General features: G+C 39.2%; 1 protein-coding gene and 1 long non-coding RNA gene across 2 annotated transcripts; one reads left to right on the top strand and one right to left on the bottom strand.

Annotated features, from left to right (window-relative positions):
- Positions 1 to 332: 332 nt before the first annotated feature.
- On the bottom strand, positions 333 to 19,839 carry RAB14 (RAB14, member RAS oncogene family). The gene is made up of 8 exons (XM_061163274.1): positions 19,673 to 19,839; positions 12,271 to 12,329; positions 11,121 to 11,174; positions 9,466 to 9,643; positions 6,848 to 6,914; positions 3,972 to 4,059; positions 3,586 to 3,616; positions 333 to 2,608 (listed from the first exon to the last, which is right to left on the bottom strand). The coding sequence occupies exons 2-8, from the start codon at positions 12,320 to 12,322 to the stop codon at positions 2,431 to 2,433; spliced, it is 648 nt and encodes a 215-aa protein (XP_061019257.1). The 5' UTR covers positions 12,323 to 12,329; positions 19,673 to 19,839; the 3' UTR covers positions 333 to 2,430.
- A 6-nt stretch (positions 19,840 to 19,845) lies between these two features.
- Positions 19,846 to 22,890, top strand: LOC133071039 (uncharacterized). The gene is made up of 2 exons (XR_009696345.1): positions 19,846 to 20,190; positions 20,574 to 22,890. It is a non-coding gene; the product is annotated as an uncharacterized LOC133071039 (long non-coding RNA).
- The last annotated feature ends 1,310 nt before the right edge of the window (positions 22,891 to 24,200 follow it).

The raw sequence follows: 24,200 nt of genomic DNA, 5'->3' as shown, positions 1-24,200 counted from the left end.
CTCTCTCTGAGCACCCAAGTTTGTTACAGGGGATTTCACATGCAACTAACAGGATCTGGTCCTAAGCAGAGTCAAGGGAGAACGCTGCCAGCCAGCAGACGTGCGATCCCACACTGAGATAGGCTAAAAAACACCGCAGGTGTGACCTGGACGCATGGGTCAGACTGGAGCTCCAGTACCGAGTGGCGTGGATTCACATGCTCCTTACGTAGACGTCTTTTTAAACAATTAAGGGCAGTTTTGCAGTAAAAACTGGCAACTTAATGCCAGGATAACTATTTGCCTGAAGAAAATAAGAAATCCTGTTATAATTTAGAAAATAAGGCAAACAATTCTAATTTAATCTAGATACAGGTACTTTATTTACAAATATTTAGATTAATAGCATTTTGTTACATCGAGTGAAGCGTACAGCACTCTGAGTAAACCCTGTCACAGCACAGTTAAGACCCACGGTCACCGCCTCTGGGGACCAGGGCGTCGCACCCGAGCAGGCCGCAGGCCTCGTCTGTGACGGCTACCTCATACCCGGTGGGCGGTCTGCTTGCTTGTTTTGTAAATATATACACACACACCAGCAGGTCATGGTCCCTGGGCGAGCCCCTCGTGATGCAACAGTGTCAGCAGAACGGATCACTGTACGTCCTTAACAGAACATACCCGATACACTCCAGGTATCTTGTTTTTTAAAAAAGTTAAACAAAGACAAAAATAAAGATGAGTCCACAAATTAACCAAATCCTATTTTCTGCACATTCCAGTTTTGGCTTTTATTTAACATTGACTATACAATACTCTGGTACTACCACATGTTTACAACCCAGAAAGCAGTATTTTTTACTTTAGTGTCTGTAAATAGGGATTTAAAATGTGTATTTTAACACAGCAGTTGAGCTGAGGGTGCATTTTATATAGTGAGGTTTTACCTATCCTACTTCAAATAACTTCTCAATTCCCAGCCTGAACCATAAACTCAATTAGGAATCGATCAACAGAAGTAAAGGACCTGGTAAAACCTAAGTTTGCTGTCTACAGAAATAAGACTGTTTCCCTTGCAATACAGGAGTCTCAGTGGCCACACCCCCCAGTGCAAAGTAGTAACTTACTTTGTATCAGACGAACACTGAACACCCTTAGAAACACCTCCCCCTTAAGAAACAATGTATGCCGACATGACATAAATATACTACAACACAAGGGGCATCTTAAATTATTTCACTGTAGTGTTAAAAATGCACTATTTAAAATCCCTTAACAGCAGACCTGCGGTTCTGGCTGTCTGGTTCAGAATCTTACCATTCCAAGATACAGGTATAAAAGCTTAAAATGTGCAATAAGAAACCCAGCCTTTTTTCTTCTTCTATACAGTAAGGCAAGAAATGCAGCCTGTAATGCAAAATGTTTACAAAAAGAGAAAAGCAGGTTAGCACATTGTTGATTGCACGAGAACAGTTAAGAAAGTCAGCAGGTAAGCACGGTGCAAAGATGGAACAGAATCTGCTAGTGTTAATCCTCTCATGCCAGGGGCTCTTTCCAGCATAAATGTCCCCAAACACCGCCAGCACCAAAGGGTGGGGCCAGTAGATCGTGTGAACAGAAGTTGTGTCTATTTCCTCATGTGAAATGGAAGGGAGTAACATGGTCACATATAGGTCCTACTGTACAAACTGGTATTTTATACTGTTCCAAGGCCAGTAATCAATTTATTTTCTTCATTAAAATAATATACACAGAATGTATTGTTAGTTCGGTTCCTTCAAATTTTATACATATTTACTTTCTGCTAAAGAGAAAAACATAAAATGGTGTAAAAAAAAAAGGATAAAGCTATTAATTAAGCATAAGAAAAAAGATAAATGGATATTTTCCCTGCGCAAGGCTAAGACAAAAGCAAACCGCCTTAAGAAAAACGCCACCCACACAACAGGGAATTTATCCAACAAAAACAAAAGGCTTTGAAGAATCCTTTCTCTATCATCAGAAGTCATTTCACAGCAATAAATTTATGGGTTACAACAGACATACCTGAACAGTTAAAGATGGGAAGAAAGCTTAAGATATCATCAAATTAAACCGTACAATGAGACAAAGCCTTGCCAAAAAGAGGGAGGGGTAAAAAAATCAAGTCCAGCATCAGTGCTCAGTTTAAATCATGGATTGGTGACATACCTATCACGAGGACAATCAAGGGGGAAAAAAAAGTCTAGATTTACCATGCAGGAGAGATTTATTACTCTACTTGCCTTTGATAACCTGATTACATCTAGTTGTTTAGCAGTTTAGTATTGTGTTAAACTGTTTTTACAACAGAGTTGTTTTTTTCTTTTTAATTAAACCCAGTAAGATGTACAGAAGACAGTGAGGCAGTAAAAAGTACTGCTTCCAACAGACAGAGGTGAAAGGTCGAATGAGAGCCCTGCGAGGAGGTCACTAGCAGCCGCAGCCTTCTCTCTGGGGCTGGGGCTCGCTGGTTAGCCGGCCCCCCTGCGGGGCTGAAGGTTTGTGTTGTACACCAGACTCGGCGGCGTTCAGATCCAAGCTTCCATCCTGAATGTTCTGATAGATCTTCTTGGCTGCCTCAAGGAAAGCATCTTCTACGTTCTCTCCCCTAAGAGGCAATCAACAACTTTACTGGCAAACCATAGCTTTCCACAAAACATACGACATTATACAATGACCTTTTGCTAACCTTTAGTCAACTGCCATGATGTCTTCAACTTAGCCACTGTCATCTAATAAGGGATTACCAGAAGACTGAGCTAAGAGAACAACATGGGAAAATATTTTCTGTGGAAAGCATATAAACAATACTAAGCTCTTTCTACAAACCCAATTTGAAACTTTATGTGCTCTAACCATGAAAATGCTATATACTAACATATAATAACTAAGCAGGCCACCTAATACAGGGTATCCTAAACAGAAATAAAAATTATCTCCAAACAGTATTCCAGGATTTGTATGGTCTGATTGGCCAAGCATAAACTGTACTGTTCTTATCACGCTTGGCCACGTTCACGTTTGACATCGGCCCCTTTAGGACCAACAGTACAGATGAGGCTAATCAAAAAGGGGCTAGCTTCTCACCACTACAAGGAGTATTTGACTTAATAAATGAAGAACTATGATAGGAGTGCTGAGGTTCAATAATGCACGTGGAATAACAATTAGAAATGTTAATTATGCTTCTAATTACTCTTAAGAAGACACTGAATATTTCCTAAAGTCATGCTTTTACTGCAATGAGAAGCATTAAATCAACAGGTTGACCAACCTTGAGTCCAAGATGCCAAATTCAGCCTTGGTTATAAAGGTCACTTTTAGCCTTTACACAATTTGTGTTAACACAATTTAATTTACTAACCTGTATTACCAATGGGTATAATCAAGGTATAATATTTTAGGGAAAGTAACAAAAAAACATTATTTTGAAATGTGAATCAAGCAAAGGGGTTTTTGCTGTTTTCACTGCCATAAGCATTACATATTTACATATTATACATTATACATTTATATACATATATGGTTCTACTTTGAGAAATTTGAATGTAATAAAAATGATCTACTAATTTTAGTCATACTTACGTTTTTGCACTTGCTTCAAGGAACAATAAACCTAAAAATAAAATTCAGACTATGAAGGACATTTCAAATTAACTCACAAGGACATTCTCTTTAGTGACTTCGGAGTAAAAGTTTCCCATCAGCTTTCAGTACTCCTACCACAGTATTTTATGAAAGACTATGAGTTTGAGATGGAGGGAATCTTTATGTCATTAAATAATTCTACTGCCCTCAAAATGAAACTCAAATACAAACGCATTTTGTTATTTCCTCATTCTTCGATTTGAGCAATTTGCACTTAACAAAAGAAAAAACTGTCTTAATAATCTGCATTGTCAAAACCCCACTTCTTAGAAATTCTCCCATGTGTGACCCAAAAAAGCCATTAAGTCTCAAAAGAAACCCACCATTTTCTTCAGCAAACTGTTTGGCTTCCTCATACGTCACATCCCTCTGAGCCTCCAGATCTGCTTTATTCCCTATGAGGATTATCACCTGGATCGTAACCGAGAGAGAGACGTCTTACACAAAAGCAACCTTTAAATCAGACATGAACGCTCTAAAATTCAGGTCTAAAAAGGAAACTAAATACTAGCAATTACCCATCAGACAATGACTACAGAATCATGAAGGTATTTCTATGAAGAGGGACAGGGGGATGTCTTCCAGGACACTGCCTGGAAGAGAAGGTTTCTGCCTTTCATTAGAGCTTCCAAAGTTCCTGGGACCCACAGAAAGCTTTAAAACTACTAGTTCAACTTCTGAGGCTAAAAGTAAAGAAATTAATACTCAAATAAAGCAAATAAGGACTTGTTAAAAGATCACTCAAGAGTCTGTGGTAGGCAGACATTAGAATTCAGGTAGAAAACCCAAACTGTGACCTTCAAATTCTGTCCTCCCCTACACTATCCCAAAGCTAGACTAAGTCTGGCGCAACTGACAACAAATGACTATCCATGACAAGGGACAAGAGGGGTGGGAGAACATATGTACAGTGAGTTCAAATTCAAGGCAAATATGTTCCCCTTCAAAACTGATGTGGTAAATCCAGATACTTTAGAAACGGATGGTTTCAACTAAAAGGGTTGTCCATCATTAACTTTTTTTCATGTGAAATTTCAGCCCCTGGCCATCCTTTCAAAAAATGGTGTCCATGAACTATAACTATTTTGACCCAAATGTCCACCTTTAGCATTCTTCAATCAGTGTGGACGAGTGCCCACTGAGGATGGGAAAACGTTTTCACATACAGTCCACTAGTCCACTAAAGAATAAGGCAATAACACTTAAAAAATGAAATCAAGTTTTTAAAAAAATCAAAGTTGGTAAAGTCACGATGGCTAAGTAGTACAGGGTCATTATAACACAGGCACTCAGCTTAAGAAATGTTTGTTTAGTGGAAACAACACTGCCTGCTCTCCATTCCTTAAGCATTTCCAAACCATGCTTCCCATCTTCATGAAAGGGGAGGCGTAACCTGGCATGCTAACAAGACAGAGGTACAACATACACTATCACCAAAATTAGAAAGTATGTAACTTTAACATAGAAATCAAAGGCAAAGTTACAGAAAACGTAACGTTTCCACTAGACCTTAAGAGATTTTTTTTCTTTCTTCTATAAGATTCTGGTAAGATTTTAAGAGGCATAAATGAAACCAAGAAGGACATGGCTAATTTTTTTTATTACACTCCTCTAGCGACTCTCTACAATAAGTTGTTTTCTTGCTGTTTTTAATACTTTACTAGAACATAACAAAAGAATCACAGAAGTTTACAGAAGAGTAGAGTTCTTATATGCCTTTCACCAAGCTTCCCCAATACTAGGATCTTACACACTTACTGCACACTCTTAACACCAGGAAACTGACACTGGCACAGTCTACAGTCCTCACTGAGATCTGTTTTACTGTGTATGGTTCTGTGCAATCTTACTGCAGGTATAGATCTGTGTCACCACGATCAGCTTCATCGCTACAAAGGACGTGCTCCGTGCTGCCCTCTTTCCAGTCAGCTCACACCTTTCACCGCCATCACTAACCCCTGGCAACCACAAATCTCCTTTCCAACTCAGTAACTTTTCTTTTTGGGAATGTTTTATATAAATGGAATCATACAGTATGTAATCTTTCGAGACTGACTTTTTCACTCAGCACAACACCCATGAGATCTATTTATCTACAAGTGATCCCCTTAAATGGCTGGAGAGCATTCCCCAGAACAGATGCACCAAACTGTCTCACTGTTTACCTTCTGACAGCCATCTAGGTTGTTTCCAGTTTTTGACTTGCAAACACAGCTGTATGAACATTCACCTATAGATCTGTATGGATTCCTACAGTGGGTTTAATGTGATAATGGATAGGAAAGTTCCAGACACAGTTCCTGGCATAAAAGGCACACCATGTTAACTAACTCTTAAAATAATTAAGTTGCTGTTCCCTGATGAAAGCCAGTCTTACCACTGATTACATATTTACTAAACCAGGCCACTGCCAGGTTCTGGGGTACAAAGGCAAGTGAGACCCAGCCTTCCTCTCACAAAGCTCAGGCAGTCACAGCGCAGAGCCTTTCCACACCTGTTCCTGGAATACCCTCCACAGAATCTACCAAAACCTTTCTACTCCTCCAGTCCCAGCTCACACACCACCTCCTCTGTAAACCTGGGTTCTGCAGACGGCGGCGCCCAGCGCCACACCAGGCGCTCTGCTTTTCAGAGGCTGGCTGTGTCCCCGCAGGAAATCTCCCTGCTGGACTATACTTTTATTGGCCAAAGACCGACACTCTGTGTTGTATACTGCAGAGCCTAGCATGGCAGCTTGTCTTTAAAATCTCAGATAAATAACTCTTTTCAGACTGGTTATTTCTTTGTAATATGCAGAACTGTTTTTATTTTTAATTGAAATTGTATCAAGACTCATGTAGTTGTTAAGAAATAATAGAGATCCTGAGTACACTTTGCCCAGTTTCCTCTAACGGTGACATTTTATGAAACAACGCAGATTAAAGTGAAAGTTTCAGATTTCATAGCCTCCATCTGACATGAAATCACCACCCCTCTCGTAACTTTCATTTTTCTTAAACCACAAACATGAACAAAAACCAAGTGCGAAACCTGCCATAATCCATATTCGAAAAAAGGTTTTAAGTTCAATTAACTTAAGAATAAACATTTTCTCATTCTTAGTACCCAAATACAAAACAAGTCCACTTAGCAAATGGCTTTCCTTTCTGGGTCAACTTAGATCTTAAGCTTTTTATACAACAGACATCATTTAACTTACAGTATTTGGATTGGTGAGATTCCTTGCATCTGTCAACCAGCTGCTTAAGTGATTATATGTACTTCTTCTGCAAAAATTAAAGTTTATTTTTGTGACTGCCACATTCAGTTGCCATTTCAATAGGGAAAAAAAAGAAACTTCATCAAATATCTTTTAAATATACACTTAAAAAGTATTTTTGATTTGACTAGACTGTTACCCTAGAGAATTGTGGAATGTAAACATACACTTTTCAAATATCTAGCCAAACCTTTTGTTTTAAACAAACAACGCAATAGTCAACAACTCTGCTAATGACTTACATGTCAGGAGTAAATTATTTACATTTAAAAACATAAACGGACCAATAAGCAAGCAAGGAACAAGATAAAAAAATTGATGGAAAATAATTCTGAACTCTTGAATTTTAAAAATCGGCTTTAAGAAGATTAATACATTTGACTGGAAACTGAAGTCCCCAGGTATATCAGAGAGTGAGTTTATCCTAATTGTACCAGCAGCTAAATCATTTGGGGATTCAGAATGCCTTATTTCTCCATTTTCTCCAATCTGAGAGTTTAAAAACTCCTGGCTCCTTTGCATTAGCCAAGTAGGACCTAAGACAGCAAACAAATCCAAATAATTTAAAATAATACAGAATATACTACTACTATTAATTAGACTTTACCAAAAAGGTCAAAACATTTAAAAAAAATTTTTTTTTTAATTTTGATGGTTAAAAATATTTTTAATTTATACAGACTCACAGAACATGAATCTATCAGGTGAGGCAACAGAGGCCCATAAAGAGGCAGAAATGATTTCAGAGCCAGGCGCAGGACCTTCTACAGACACTGTGTCCTTGAAGGGTTTCGAGTTCAGTCTAGTGAACATATTCCATCATCTCCAGCTGCCAATGTTCATATAAAATCTGATATACCAAACATTTACTCCTTTCCCAAAGAGAACTGAAAAGAATTCCTTACTCAGAATTTCTTTTTACTGTGCTATATCACATTATACACAAACCAACACCCACATGTCAAAAAAAGTCACATAAAAATTTTTTTCCCAGTGTTTTCAACTTTTCTAAGTAAACGATCAAATATAATTTTTAAAAAGCACAAGCCTTATCACTCATGTCTCAGTAGGCTGGAATTAAAAAAAGAACACACATAGAAAAAGCAAAACAATCTACAATATTATACATACATTTAGGTACACATCACCATAGTTAAATTTTATTAATAATACAGTTTTCAACTATGCAGAGCCTTCAGGAATGCATCCCTCATAAGATGTCCGTACAAATGGCCAGGTTCTTTAGCTGTCTTCCCACAAAACTATTTACCAGTTGCCTGGCTCCAGTGAAGAGCCTTAAGGCTGTCCCCTCTGTTTTGCCCTGAGACCACCCAATTTGAAAATTTAGTAAAACTTCAAGCACTATAATCATAATCATCCACCATCTTTATTCTAAATAAACAAAACCACCTTAGGAAACACTAAATTAAAGAAACTTAAAGAGTCCCTTTACTACAGAACTTCTCATTGTGACTCTTTAAGAGCAATGTAAAGCATTTCCCAAAAGGAAATACACTTGAAAAGTCTATCACTTGGTCCCACTCACTGAATGCTATCCACTGCAAGGTGAGACAAGAGGCACTCTGCTTCAGACATTGCATTAATATGAAACGTGGTCTAGTTCATTTTCTAGCTTACAGCAGACAAACAGCACAGTGTTTAATGAAGGGGCACAATTTTCCCAAGTTAAACATTTAAGGTCAGGTTTTGTTATCCTGTATCAATTACTTTTGAGTTTCCATAAATAGCAGAGTTGAAATAAATTTAATCTTGCAGCATGAACTATCATGAGCTACTTCAATCCATTTTAGGACACAAAAAAATTTAATAAGCAAATATTTCAGATTCAAGTATGAGAATTTTTTATAATCTACCACGTTGGATTAGCAAAACTACTTAATTCTTTTGCTTGGCCTTATTTTGAAAAGGCATGAACTTTAACACTGCTGCTGCTGCTAAGTCGCTTCAGTCGTGTCTGACTGTGCGACCCCACAGACGGCAGCCCACCAGGCTCCCCCGTCCCTGGGATTCTCCAGGCAAGAACACTGGAGTGGGCTGCCACCGCCTTCTCCAATGCATGCATGCAAGCAAAGTCGCTTCAGTCGTGTCTGACTCTGTGCGACCCTATGGACAGCAGCCCACCAGGCTCCTCCATCCACAGGATTCTCTAGGCAAGAGGCTGAATAGAGTAACTCTTAAAGATTTGCTTGCTTTCTACTGAAGTGAAAATATTTGGTGTGAAATATTTCACTTCAAATAATTCAACTGATACTGCTTTTCAGAAGAGTATTCTTTCACTAGCTCCACCAGCATCTCCTAAAGTTTTCTTTAGTCTTACCCACTTTCAGATAAGGAAATCAACATGTTATCAATATATCAAATCTCATACACAGCAATTTAGAGAAAAAAAAACCATAAAGTCCAAATAATAAAAAGCTCATTTAACAGATACACAATTACAAACTATAGAATGCCTAACAATTAAAAACAAAAAATCACACTGCCTAAAGTAGATTTCCTTTTTCAAGAATGAAGGTTGAAAATCATGAATCTCTTACCTAGTGATGTCATACACCATAAGTGCTCCCGCGGCTCCTCGGTAGTAGCTTCGTGTGACAGCTCTAAACCTCTCCTGTCCTGCTGTATCCCAGATCTGCAGTTTGATTTTTTGGCCACTAACTTCAATTATTCTTGTACCAAATTCAACACCAATTGTGTGAGGACAGTCAGCCATAACTGTTCAGGAAGAAAAGAAATACAATATTCCAACTTGCAGAAAGCTTCAAATTAAAATCAATGGGAAAATGATCCATTAGAAAACCAAAAGACTCATTAATGCTTGTAGACTATAAACAGATTAAAGCTTGCATGAAAAGAAAAAAATCAGCAAAAATCCTTAAGTAAGGAGTCACAGGGATGTGACTGGAACAAGGCTTAGAAATTTCTGCAAGGAACCAAATAATAAATATTTCACATTCTGCAGGCCAAAAGACCTCTGTTACAAGGACTCCACTCGGCTAAAGCACAAGAGCAGTCACAGAGGACACATAAAATAGGCATGACAGCATTCCAGTAAAACTTTATTTCTAAAAACAAGCAGTGCCTGGACTTGGCCCACACGTTACTATTTGCTGACCTCTGGACTAAAAGAATCTGCTAATTAAAGTAAGGATTTTAATAAACTCTTTGTAACAACATCATACTATTTAGCCTTCTGACAATTCTAACCTTAATAACAAATTAATGGTTTTAGGACTCTAGTTGTTTTCAGTCAAACAAGTATTTATTCTGCAAAACGTTATCAATACTTCAAAGATGGTCATGAAATTCAGTATGTATTTATAATTATATATTTGCAAGTCTAATCCAAGAGGACAAGTCTATTAACCCTTTCTTTATCATCAGGCCACTGAACACCTACACCCACTACTGCCCCTCTACAGTACAGACTGCCAAACACTTCATGAAATGTTACATGAAGCTAAAAAATGCCACAGAAATAATTTTAACTATTGGAAACAATTTCAACTATATTTAGCCTATCAGTTACATAAAATAAAATGGCCCCTTCTCCTACCACACAAGACAGAGTAGCACTTTGAATCTAAAATGACCAGTCATGAATGCAGAAAGAATTCAATTTTAAATATTTCCAATCTACTATTATTTAGTTATTAGCAAATGATATATAAGCACATTTCCCCTAATAAGATAATTTCTACAATGGAAAGTCAGAGAACAAGAAAAAGATAATTTAAACTTGAAATTATAGTATATATTTTTATTTTTAATAGTATATATTTTTAAAACTTAAGTTTATATCAAAGTTTATAATATTAAGTTTATATTATATATAAATATATAAATATATTTTATACATTATATATTATATATAATATATATTATAAATATATTTTATATATTATATAAAATATATAAATATATAAAAACTTAATATATATTATATTAAGTTTATATCAAAACTCTAGTCAATCAAGCTATATATGGCATAAAAAAACAACACCATACATATAAGTATACTTCATTTTGTCTGTACCTATTAAAAAAAAAATTCACTTCCTAAAGATAAAAGTATATATACATTGGGAAGTTATATTTTATTGCATAGAGTATACTGAAAATAACACATTTTAAAAGGTAGGAAAGTGACAATAAGAATTTACCAATGTTTTATCTTACACATTGAACTTACACTTTTTTTCTGTAAATTGGTGAAGCAAGCAAGATTTTCCTACTCCCATGTCCCCTGTTTAAAAAAAAAGTTTCAAGTGGTAATTACATTTCTCAATTTTATCCTCTTATAATTATATGCAATGACTGCTACACCTCCTTTACCATATTACATCACAAACCTCTGGGCACTTAAAAGATTTTCATTTTCATAATTTATAATGAGTTCAAAAGATCCTAAACGTAGGTTTTCACTGTGATATATAAATTGACTATTCCCAACCTTCACTGGTGGTAGAATTTGGTTATGAATTATGTCAATAAACAGACACCAGCTGGGAAAAGCATTTTAACAGAGAAACTGCTCTAACAGTGTTTTTCACTTTAAATTATTGCAACTTTTTGTTTGTTTTTACCCTTAACCCATATGCATAAAAGCCAAAAACTCCTAGGAGTGACCAACAGGGCAGCATATAACAAGCAGAAATAATAAGCTTTGGAAATTTGATTCACTAGATCCCTTTTATCTCATATTTCTTGTAGAATTTCACAAAAGAATGTGCATCACATGAAAACTGTAACAGAACAGGTATCATCTCTGACTGTACTAACAGCAATGTAACCTTTAAAGGTTACAGGAAGTATTACAATACAGTCACATAAGCTCAACATTAAACCAAACTAATATGAAGAATTAATAGGAAAATACGTATATTTCAACTTACTCTTACATATGGATAAACAGCACTGTTTTAATTTGAACTAAATCTTCTTGCAAGTTGATTAAGAGAAAAACTACCATTATATTTCATGTATCTTACACAATTATTCTGAATTTTTATCAATTTTTGGAATCCAGGGGGCTCTGAGAAATTTCATGATATTTTTGGAATCTATCAATGCTCCTAGGAAATTAATCTCATTCCCAGTATTAACCTTCAGGTAGCCCTCAAGAAAAAACAACATCACTTCAAAGGTAGCCAGCATTGTACCTAGGGTCACAAAGCAACAGGTACATCATTGATGAAAAATAAATCCTACCAAAGGAGTTTTAATTTTGCAGTGAAAAAGACAAGTATTCACTTCCCCTGGGGTACTATGTTAAGTATTAGCATATAAACATTTTGCATTTTAACCTTTGGAGAACAAGAGTATAAGTTAAGTAAACTTACCAATAATAATATATTTAAAGATGTAAGAGTAGTTGTACGGTGCAGTTGCCATGGTGGCACTAGAAACAAACAAAATTGAGTTACTTCAGGGAAAAGTGTGCGCGCGTTACCCAAGCTGTGATCCTGCACAGACACACAGATACACCACAGTGCCCATCAACAAAACGGAGGTTACATGTCAGAAGAGCTGCATTCCCCAAACTAATCAAACACACAGATTCTCTTGGATGAACACTGCTTCAACACTCTCACGTATTATCCACAGAAATAGAACATATATCAAAACAATTCCAGTATTTCACTTTAGGAAATACCAAATAAGAAATGCTACTCTGGAAAATTTCCATCAAGGAAATCTTTATAAACTTAAGTTTAAATAGTATCATCATGAATAGTCCTCCCCTGTTAAGGTCTCCATTGCTGTTAACTCATCAAGTCTAATGATCTATTTGTTTGGAACACTTTGATTTTACAATAGAATGTTGTAAAAAGTAACCACCAACTTATAAATACAAAATAACCTTTTCACTCTACTTGAAATAATCACAGCACCTGAAGAAAAAGTAATCATATTATTTCTAAGCGAAATATCAGAAATAGAACCACATGAAACTGCTTTTGTTGTAGATTTTTTTTTTAAAGCCAATCATTGATAATTTCATACAGTTCCTAATATAGCATTTGAAGGTTAACAATATACCAAATGCCTGTTATATATTTTTCCAGGAGTTAAGAGAAATAATGAAATAGTGTGCTTGTAAAATTTGAAAGTTTATGTATTACAACATATGTTTGAAGATCACGGCTCATTTCTCACCCCCAGAGAAGACTTTAACCTAAAGAAATCTAATTTCTCTCCTACTTTTAATAACTTTAAAAAAACCTCTCCAATTTATTCAAATCTTGACTGTGTCTGACACCGTGCTATCTCCTAGAGAAATATGAGGTGAATTCTAATACTGGTAATAACTTACAATAAACTTTATTCCCCAATAAAACTGAAAGAAAAAAATTTATTCTCAAAGCAGTTTTCAGCTGAAGATAAAAAATTCTTTATAAATATGAAGGTTTAACCTCATTTTAAAAAAAACTGATTTTCCAATATTTTTTTAATCTGGTTTTTACTGTTCTAGCCAACTGTCACATACACAAGCCAGATATTTAACAGGATTGGGGAAACTCATTTACTGAAATTAACAGCTTACTACATGTTATATTTCAAATAAAATTTCTAAGTAATAAAATTTAACTTGCAGAAAAAGTACATATTTAAAATAAGTGAATTATTGTTATTAGGGAAGAGAAAACTGTTAATTACAGTAAATTACCAGATAATCATTTCACACAATATAGGCTTCCTACTTAGCTGTATGAATTACATTCAACAGAACTGGGACATGCTGTAACACATTTATCATCAGTCACATCACAGAAAACTCCCTTGACCAGTTCTTTCAGAAAAGAAAGTATTTCTAGTTAAAGTAACCTTGATTCTGAACATCATACATTACTATGATTGATTTCCTTTTTCCAGAAACAAGAATGACCTTGGTCCTGAGGTTCAAACTGGTCTGTACTACTCACCAAATTTTGAAGACAAGGAAAAGAATCATCTCTCACAATAAGAATGGTATATAAAGGTTATCAATTTCTTCTTGGGCTGCATTCCCTTCAGGTTCCTCTCTTCTAATTCATTTTTAACTTCTCTTTTAAACTTCTTTTTCCCCATTCAAACTTGGGGAAAAGTAATTAGCCATCTTTAAATGACTGCTACTCTCATGGGTCTCCTCTGATGTTGCTATATCTTTTCTTTCTTCTAACTTAGTTATAGCAGTACATACTATGCTTCCTTTCATTTTATTATGTTAAAACTGTGGACTCTTAACAATCCCAGTTTCTACCTGAAATGCTCTAAAGGCTAATCATGAAATTATAAACCAATTCTAGTTGCACTAATTTGTGTACTTGCTAATTAACCATACAAGTATTTGTTAATATCTGAGATGCCTGATTTTGAAATTTTATTTCCAACCATTAATTAGTATGCTATTTACAAATAAAAGAGAATTATGATTTCAGACTGAAAGCCAGCACCCTGTTCTCCACTTCACCACCCAATTTTCTGGCTAAGTTTCTTAAAAATTACAATAAAGATCCTAAAAAGTAGAGTTAAAGGAGAACTACTCAAACTAACTAACTAACTGCAGTAGACAGGCAGGCAAAAACTATCAAGCACTGCAGCAACTAACACAAGGTTTAAAAAGACTCCCATCGTTACTGACATAGTTCACTCAAAATTATGTATTTGCAACAGAACCATGTTCAAGTGGACCCTTTTTAACTACGCTTGGGGCTTCCCTGGTGGCTAAGGTGGTGAACAATCTGCCTGCAATGCAGGACACCTGGGTTCCATTCCTGGGTTGGGAAGATCCCCTGGAGAAAGGCATGGCTACCCCACTCTAGTATTTTTGCCTGGAGAATTCCATGGACAGAGGAGCCTGGTAAGCTACAGTCCATGGGGTCGCAAAGAGTTGGAGAGGACTGAACACTTTCCCTTATTAATACTGTTTTAGCAAAGGATTTCTCAACCTCATCTTGTGAACATAAAACATATACCACTATGAAGGTAAGAAATATATTTAAATGGAGTATGCTACTGAATGAAACTCTACAACGGGTGTTTTTTTTTTTTCACTTCACAACAGCATGGATCTATTTCCAGGTCAATACATATAGACCTAATGGTTACTAAATGCATGTTAAACACTAATCACTGTTTTGCCAAAATAGAATCACATTGTCTCCATCTACTGAATCAGACAGTGTTCCAAATAGAACTATACATATAAATGACTAGTTTTGAAATGTACAAATACAGAGGAAGGTAGGCACTTTCAAATACTGCGCTTGTGGGAATCTGAAGTGCCAAAATATTTTGACTAAATAAAGTACATCGGTACTATGAAATGATACACATCTAACTGAAAAACCATTTAGATATATGCGTTAACCTGGAAGCATATTCATGATTTTAAGTGGGGGAAAAAAAAAAAAAAAGCATGCTGCAGAGTTCCATGAGATAACATATACCCATTTTTAAAGACATACACACACTCAATCCTATATACATACAATATAGAAGGATACACACCAAACTGTAAAAAATTAACACATGGAATGAAAGAGAAAAAAGGAAGGGGAAAACTATTTAACTTTTTTTACATATCACTAAGAAAGAAAGTGAAGTTGCTCAGTCGTGTCCAACTCTTTGCAACCCTATGGACTGTAGCCTTCCAGGCTCCTCTGTGCATGGGACTCTCCCAGGCAAGAATACCGGAGTGGGTTGCCATTTTCTTCTCCAGAGGATCTTCCCAACCCAGGTCTTCCACATTGCAGGCAGACCCTCTGAGCCACCAGGGAAGCCCTTATCTATCACTGAGAGGACACTATAAGCATCTGCTATATTCATTAGTAATACTCTAAAATATTAAAAGTAAAAAAAAAAAAAAAAGGACTGTTAAAATATTTTAAGCATCTTTACATATAATTGTAATGCAAAACAAGAACAAACAAAAAACCCCAGTCATAATATTTCCAACATTACTTCCACATTTACCAATAACATGGGGAACATCATATGAAGTGACTCGTGATCAGATTCAAAAAACAAACAAAAGGGGAATTCCCTGGACGTCCAGGGTCTATGACTCTGCTTTCACTGCTGAGGGCCCAGGTTCAATCCCTGGTCGGGGGAACTAAGATCCCAGAAGGCCCCTGGTGCTGCCAAAAATAAAAACAAAACAAAAGACAAAAAAACTAGAAACAGCTCTAACTCCCAATAATGGAGTGTATTTTTTCATTTTCTTATGGTTTGACTCCTTGCTATATTAACTTACACACTTGTCTAATCCTTTCACAGCTGTTACACAGCTATTCTATTCCACTCTTAGGACATAAGGTGTTACTGTGTAATTTCTATGTAACCGATTCAAGACAACAAAGGAAAAAAGCAACCCCTAAATAAAAATATTCTGGATGACTTAAATTCTGACCCTTATTGTTTAAGTGAGGCTTTTTTATACATGAAAAATGCTGTTAAAAACACCTGAACCAAGATAAACTGCTTTTGTGATTCCAATATAAAAATATTTTAAAAATTGTTAGGTTTTGACAATACAGTAATGATCAAAAAATACATATATATATATTTATATTTATATATGGGCCCTCCCTTCATGGAACTCAAGAAGAGAAGCACTTTGGTGTGTTTACAAGACCACTAAAGTGGACTGCTACTTGATTTGTCAGTCAAGTGGACACAAAACTTTGGGAGTTAATCTATTAAACTAATCAAAGTATGTGGTCAATTTCCTGTCCTCAACCTTAAAGCTACCTCTGAAAATAACCCACTCATTTCCGAGACTCACCTAAAAATCACCTCAGTTTTGACAAAATATTTAATGTCACACTTTTTTATAAATTAATGTGGTAAGAAAAAAGTTTTTCTCCATGTGTTAAGAGAAAGACAAAATTTTTCAGCTAATTATGATGGCACGCTGTGAATAGGAAATAAAGTAATACTGTACCTCTGTCCACAGAAGGAAAGTATTCACGAGAAAATAGAAAAGTAAAACCCTGCACTTAGAATTAAAAGGATCAGAAATAGTGAAAAATTTACTGAGGAAAGGATGTCTGAGATTTGCTTCAAAATAATTTGGTAGATGGAAAAGAATCTAAAGTAGAGTGGGAAGGACTTTCCTGGTGGCGCAGTGGATAAGAATCCACCTGTCAATGTCAGGGACATTGGTTCGATCCCTGGTCCAGGATGATCCCACTTACCCGGGAGCAACTAAGCCCATACACCACAACTACTGAAGCCCGAGCGCCCTGGAGCCTGTGCTCCTCAACAAGAGGAGCCACTGCGCCAAGAAGTCTGCACTGCAACGAACACCCAGCTCAGTCAAAAATAAAAATCAACAGAATTTTAAAAAGTAAATAAAAATAATTGTAACAGAGAGTGGATATATGTATATGTAAAACAGATTCACTTTTCTGTACAGCAGAAATGAGTACAACATTGTAAATCAACTATAGTCCAATAAAAAATTTTTCAAAAATAATAATTTGGTGGAGAGGGTACAAGTATATATAGATGAAATAAGACTGAGCACTGTTGACACTGGATAATGGGTATGTGAAAGCTCAATATACTACTCTATTTTGCATATGTTAAAAACTATCTAGAAGAAAAAGTTTCTTAAAAGTATAGTATCTTTGATATCTCTACTGGTACACTGCTTTCTCCAGTAATGCACAGCATTCTTAATCATAAAAAAATGTTTCAAGTTTAAAAAAATGAAACCTATCTCAGTAGCCCTAGTTTTAAAGTAACTTATTTGCCTTACACAAAGTTTCCTCTAATTGTATCTTACTAAAATTATGCAAAGATATTTAATACTGATAAAAATCAGTTGTAAAAACACCCCATATTCTGTTGCAAGGTTGCAGAATGCACAACAATGAAGTTTAACATGAAATGTAAAAAAAAAAAAAAAAAAAGTTTTTAAGTGTAGCTTTAATTCCAAGGGAATTTTTTAGGTTATTAAATTTCTAAAAGTTTTACATCTTTACAGCAACTGCCATTTAGTGAGTGCCTAATATATGTCAGCTACTTTATAAGCAATCTCTAATTCTAAAAACTCACTTTACAAATAAGGAAACCAGCTCAGAGAGGAGATACATCCATGGTCATATATTACTAAAGGGAAAGCTAAGATTAAGGCTCAGATCTAACTACAGCTCTCCATGTTCCTCTCCCTCACTCAACAAATATTAGACACTCACTACTAGCCTGGCACTGTCAGAGACAATGGGAGCTGACCAAACTTTAAGCAATGTGCTAAGGGTTTTAAACCCCACTTAAATCTTCACAACAACTCTAAAATGTAGGTACAGTTATCCCTTGTATGGATAAGGACGCTTAGTCTGAAGTGAAGTAACTTGCTTGAGGTCACTAGAAGTGGCAGTATTGGAGCAGGAACCTTCCAAAACTCCTGACCACTACAAGTCTCAAAGGCATGACCAAGTAAATGGGTGTAAGCAGAAAACTGCAGAAAAATTCTGCAGTCTTGACGAATGGGGGAATGGGAACTGGGTTACTGCAAGGTCAAATGTGTCCTCGACAACCACACCGAAATACTGGGCAGTTCTGATGGTAATGAAGGGAGCAGTAAACTTTGCAGGACTTCAAATCTGGACTCTTGACACTCGCTGTGGGACCGCCAGGAAAGCATTTGCCCTCTGGGAACTCGAGTTTCTTCTTCAAACATAAAACGGAAATCTTGTCATCTTTCCTCTGGGGTTGTGAGAGAACTAGCAGTGTAGTGGCCAACAGACTTTGGGTTACAAAGGAGAAATCAGCTGTTATCCAAACGCAAACGTAGGAAAAAGGGAATGAGACTGTAGCTACATTTTCAGTGGTCATGTCTGTAGCCCTGGCCTAACCTGAGTTTGCATGTACCATCGTTAAGCAGCCACATCGCACTTCCACACCTCAGTTTCCTCACCTGGGGGATGAAGATACTCTACTTACCACCCAGAGCAATGTGAAGCAAGCTAAACCTGCGGGTCTCGATACCTAAAATCCGCGTCTAGCACACAGTAAAGAGCAAACCACCGAAACACACTTGGCTCCGCCTTCTTTGCTTAAATTCTAGAAAGGCCAAAAACTTTTTGTCCTCGTTATTTCCACACGCTACCCACGATCGAGACCTTACAGGATGCCACAGACATTACAGAGCTTCCCTCAAACCAGAACCTCGCCGCACGGACCCCCGGACCCCCGCCCAGCCCGAGTCCATGACAGTCTACCCCCACCGGCGAGGACGCCGGAGTCGGTCCAAGACGCCGGCGGGGCTCCGGGCGGCCGCCTTTTGTGCTCGGGGCCCGACGTGGCCGATGGGCCAGGGGACGCCACGTCCGGGGCTCGCGGGCTGCAGGGCGGCGCGGCTCGAGCGGACATACCCGGCGGGGGGAGGTCGGCGGCGGCAAGGAGACGGGGGCCCGCGGGAGGTGCGAATCGGCCCAGGCCGGCCGGAGAGGCGGGGAAGACGACGCCGCACACACCCTTCCACATGCCGCGCCCGGGGCCCGCCGCTGGGCGGGGAGGACCCGGACTCCCGCGGGCGCCTCGCGGGGACACCCTCGCCCCCGCACGGACTCCTGTCAGGCCCTGCGCCGCGAAACCCACAGCCGGCCCCCCGGGCTCGCTGCGGCCTGACACCGCCCGCCCCGCGGCGCCTCGCGCCCGCGCTCCCAGCCCGCCGTCGCCCCCACCGCTGACCCCAGGAGAGCCCAGCGAGGAGACCCCGGCCGGCCGGACACTGCGGAAGGCCTGGGTTACCTGGGGGGTTGCTGGTGGCTGGGCAGCTTTCCGGGCGGGAGGGGGGCGTCAGGACGAGGAAGAGGAGGGCGGGCGCAGCGGGAGAGGGGCGGGGGCGGCCGGCCGAGGCCCGGGCAGGCAGCGGGCAGGCCGAGGAGCTGCAGACGCGCCGGCGGCAGTGGCGGTGGCAGCGGCGACTGCTCCCGCGGCTCCCTCAGGATCTTCCTCGGGCTGGTCCAAGATGGCGGCGCTCCCTGCACAGGGTTTCCTGTCACCCTCGCAATGGGTCGGACCACAAAAGAAGGGGGGAGGAGGATGCGCGCGCAGCCGGAGGAGCCCGGAAGAGGGTGGCCGGCGCCCGGCCTGTTGGCCACGCCCCTTCCGCAGTCCTCCCCTCTGGACTCGCCGCGACGCCCCCGAGCCCGCCCCACTGGTCCTCGCGCCAGAGGGGGCGGAGGCAGGCACTCACGCGCACGCGCAGTCTCTTGCCCTCGCCTCCTGGGGACGCTACTGCGCAGGTTCGCGTAGGACCTGCTGAGGTACGTCTGGGTCGTGCGGCTCTAGGATTGTTGCGCTGGGGACTTTTTACTTTTTACCATTTTTACTGTCAGCAGCTGTCACTTAATGCACGCGTGCCGTACACCGGCCACTATGCTAAGCACACATTTACTGCACTCATTCAACGTGTATGTATTGAGCGTTTCGTACGTAACGGTGAACACGCTAGGTCTCTGTCCAACTGCCCCAGGAGGTGCATATCCCCATTTTTACTGATGGTAAAACGGTGGCTCAGACTGAGCAAGTCACTTGTCCAAGATCATGCAGCTAGGCAATTACACTTCCTGCTCAGTTTCACCTCTGTCCCTTACAGGCTCCTTTTGAGGGGTACCTTTAATAAAAGAGAACTTGTGATATTTTTCAGAATTTGGCCACCACCTACCCTCTTCCAGCTTAGTCTTCTGTATCGCTTTCCTCGAAAGTTTAGTGAGAAACGCTGGGCTGGAGGAAGCACAAGCTGAAATCAAGACTGCCTCGAGAAATAGCAATAACCTCAGATATGCAGATAACTCCACCCTTATGGCAGAAAGTGAAAAAGAACTAAAGAGCCTCTTGATGAAAGTGAAAGAGGAGAATGAAAAAGTTGGCTTAAAGCTTACCATTCAGAAAATTAAGATCATGGCGTCCGGTCCCATCACTTCATGGCAAATAGATAGGGAAACAGTGGAAACAGTGGCTGACTTTATTTTTCTGGGCTCCAAAATCACTGCAGATGGTGATTGCAGCCATGAAATTAAAAGACGCTTACTCCTTGGAAGGAAAGTTATGACCAACCTAGACAGCATATTGAAAAGCAGAGACATTACTTTGCCAACAAAGGTCCGTCTAGTCAAGGCTATGGTTTTTCCAGTGGTCATGTATGGATGTGAGAGTTGGACTATAAAGAAAGATGAGTGCCAAAGAATTGATGCTTTTGAACTGTGGTGTTGGAGAAGACTCTTGAGAGTCCCTTGGACAGCAAGGATATCCAACCAGTCCATCCTAAAGTAAATCAGTCCCGAATATTCTTTGGAAGGACTGATGCTGAAGCTGAAACTCCAGTACTTTGGCCACCTGATGCGAAGAGCTGACTCATTTGAAAAGACCCTGATGCTGGGGAAGATTGAGGGCAGGAGGAGAAGGAAATGACAGAGGATGAGACGGTTGGCTGGCATCACCGACTCAACGAACATGGATGGGTTTGGGTGGACTCCGGGAGTTGGTGATGGACAGGAAGACCTGGCGTGCTGCTGTTCATGGGGTCGCAGACTCGGACACGACTGAGCGACTGAACTGAACTGAACGTGCAAGACCACATTCTGACTTTCATGGGCCCTGGGCACTTTTGCTTTGTGCTTGTGGATATATGTTGCTTAAAACTCAACATTCGGAAAACTAAGATCATGGCATCTGGTCCCATCACTTCATGGCAAATACATGGGGAAACAATGGAAAAAGTGACAGACTTTATTTTGGGGGGCTCCAAAATCACTGCAGATGGTGACTGCAGCCATGAAATTAAAAGGCTCTTGCTCCTTGGAAGAAAAGTTATGACCAACCTAGATAGCATATTAAAAAGCAGAGACATTACTTTGCCAACAAAAAAAAACAAAGTCCATCTAGTCGAAGCTGTGGTTTTTCCAGTAGTCATGTATGGATGGGAGAGTTGGACTATAATGCTGAGCACCAAAGAACTGATGCTTTTGAACTGTGGTGTTGGAGAAGACTTTTGAGAGTCCCTTGGACAGCGAGGAGATCCAACCAGTCCATCCTAAAGGAAAGCAGTCCTGAATATTCATTGGAAGGACTGGTCCTGAAGGTGAAACTCCAATACTTTGGCCACCTGATATGAAGAACTGATTCATTTGAATCAGTTGAAAAGAATTCATTTGAAAAGACCCTGATACTGGGAAAGATTGAAGGTGGGAGGAGAAGGGGACGACAGAGGATGAGGTGGTTGGATGGCATCACCAGCTCAATGGAGAGGAGTTTGAGTAAACTCCAGGAGTTAGTGGTGGACAGGGAGGCCTGGCGTGCTGCAGTCCATGGGGTCACAATGAGTCATACATTCCTGAGCAACTGAACTGAACTGAACTGTGGATTTATGTATTTATGTAATATGTAATATTTGTTTAATATATAGTTCATACTTTATAACTGCACTATATATATATATATATATATACAGATAAACATTTGTATATATATATACACATGTATATATACAGATACACTATATATACAAATGAACAAATTGTTACATAGCAAATCATTTTCTTCAACCTAAAAGTTAATTTTTCTCTTCTGATTTTGAAAGAGTTTAAAAGATCTCATAGACCCCCTAAAAGTATTGTGGACCCTAGTCACTGTGTCTCCTGTACCTGATGGGTAAGAGGGCCCTGCCTCAGTCCACCAAAGTGAAGTGCAAGCTTGCTTTGGGCATTCAAAACCTTTCGTAAGCTAGTTCTGTTGTGGGCAAGCGAGATTTCATTGGGAAAAAAAATGTACTGGAATTTATAAGTATCTTTTTTTTTCATAGAAAGACTTGAGAGTGAATCTCTGCTCCACAACTCACTAATGATGTCTTTGGCATGTCACTTGAGTTCTCAGGTCTTCAGTCTCCTCAAAACTAATAATAATAATAATATATATATATAAAACATGAGTCTTTGTGAAAATTAAATGAGATAATATATGCAAAATGCTTGGCATATGATAATTTGATACATGGGGTTGGTATTGCATGATGGGGCTTCCTGGTGGCTCGGATAGTAAAGAATCTGCCTGTGATGCCAGAGATCACTGTGTCAGGAAGATCCCCTGAAGAAGGGAATGGCTACCCACTCCAGTATTCTTGCCTAGAGAATTCCATGGACAGAAGAGCTTGGCAGGCTACTGTCCATGAGGTCGCAAAGAATTGGACACGACTGAGCCACTTTTTTGGAGAAGGCAATGGCAACCCACTCCAGTACTCTTGCCTGGAAACTCCCATGGATGGAGCAGCCTGGTAGGCTGCAGTCCATGGGGTCGCTAAGAGTCGGACACGGCTGAGCGACTTCACTTTCCCTTTTCCCTTTCATGCATTGGAGAAGGAAATGGCAACCCACTTCAGTGTTCTTGCCTGGAGAATCCCAGGGACGGGGGAGCCTGGTGGGCTGCCGTCTCTGGGGTCACACAGAGTTGGACACGACTGGAGCGACTTAGCAGCAGCAGAGCCACTTTATATTTCACTATACTTGATAATCTAATATAAAGCAATACTGACATCCATTCCAGCCCTGTAGGTCTATGCTTCTATTCCTATATTCTTTAATTCCAATAAATATAGTTTGTTTGTGGTCACAGCTTAACATCTCTGAAATCAAATTTGCCAGTACCAAATAAAGGAGAAAGCTGTGAACCAATTGACACTTCCTGTCCAGCTACTAACTTGTGTCTGGCTAGTAAGTTTCTATATACACAGTTGTCATCTGAACTGAAACTGCTAATGCTTATTGAGGGCTTCCCTGTTGACTCAGTGCTAGAAAATCCACCTGCCAATGCAGGAGACTGGGGTTTGATCCCTGGATCAGGAAGATCCTCTGGATAAAGAAATGGCAACCCACTTCAGTATTCCTGCCTGGGAAATTCCATGGACAGAGGAGCCTGGCAGGCATGGGGGTCACAAAAGAGTCTGACACAACTTGGCAAATAAACAACAACCACCATACTTGTTGAATACTTACTGTGTTCCAGAAACTGTCCTAAGAATCACACATATTTTCTTATTTGTTACTTACAACATCCTCATGAAGTCAGTGTTCTATTCACCCCATTTTACAAATGAGAAAATTGAGTGTCATACAGGTCTAAAGTCATATAAGTAAAAATCGGTACTGGGATTTGAACTCCAGCATGCATGACTTCAGATCTCCCATCCTAAGCACTACTTTGTACTTCATTGTTTATTTGCACCCCTAGCAGCTTAAATGTAGATCCCTAAGGTTAAGTTTGTGTCAAGACCGTTACACTT

Source organism: Dama dama, chromosome 16 (assembly GCF_033118175.1).
Source record: "Dama dama isolate Ldn47 chromosome 16, ASM3311817v1, whole genome shotgun sequence".
Lineage (NCBI taxonomy): Eukaryota > Metazoa > Chordata > Mammalia > Artiodactyla > Cervidae > Dama > Dama dama.
Note: the sequence above shows the minus strand (reverse complement) of the source record. Positions and strands in the feature narration are given on the sequence as shown.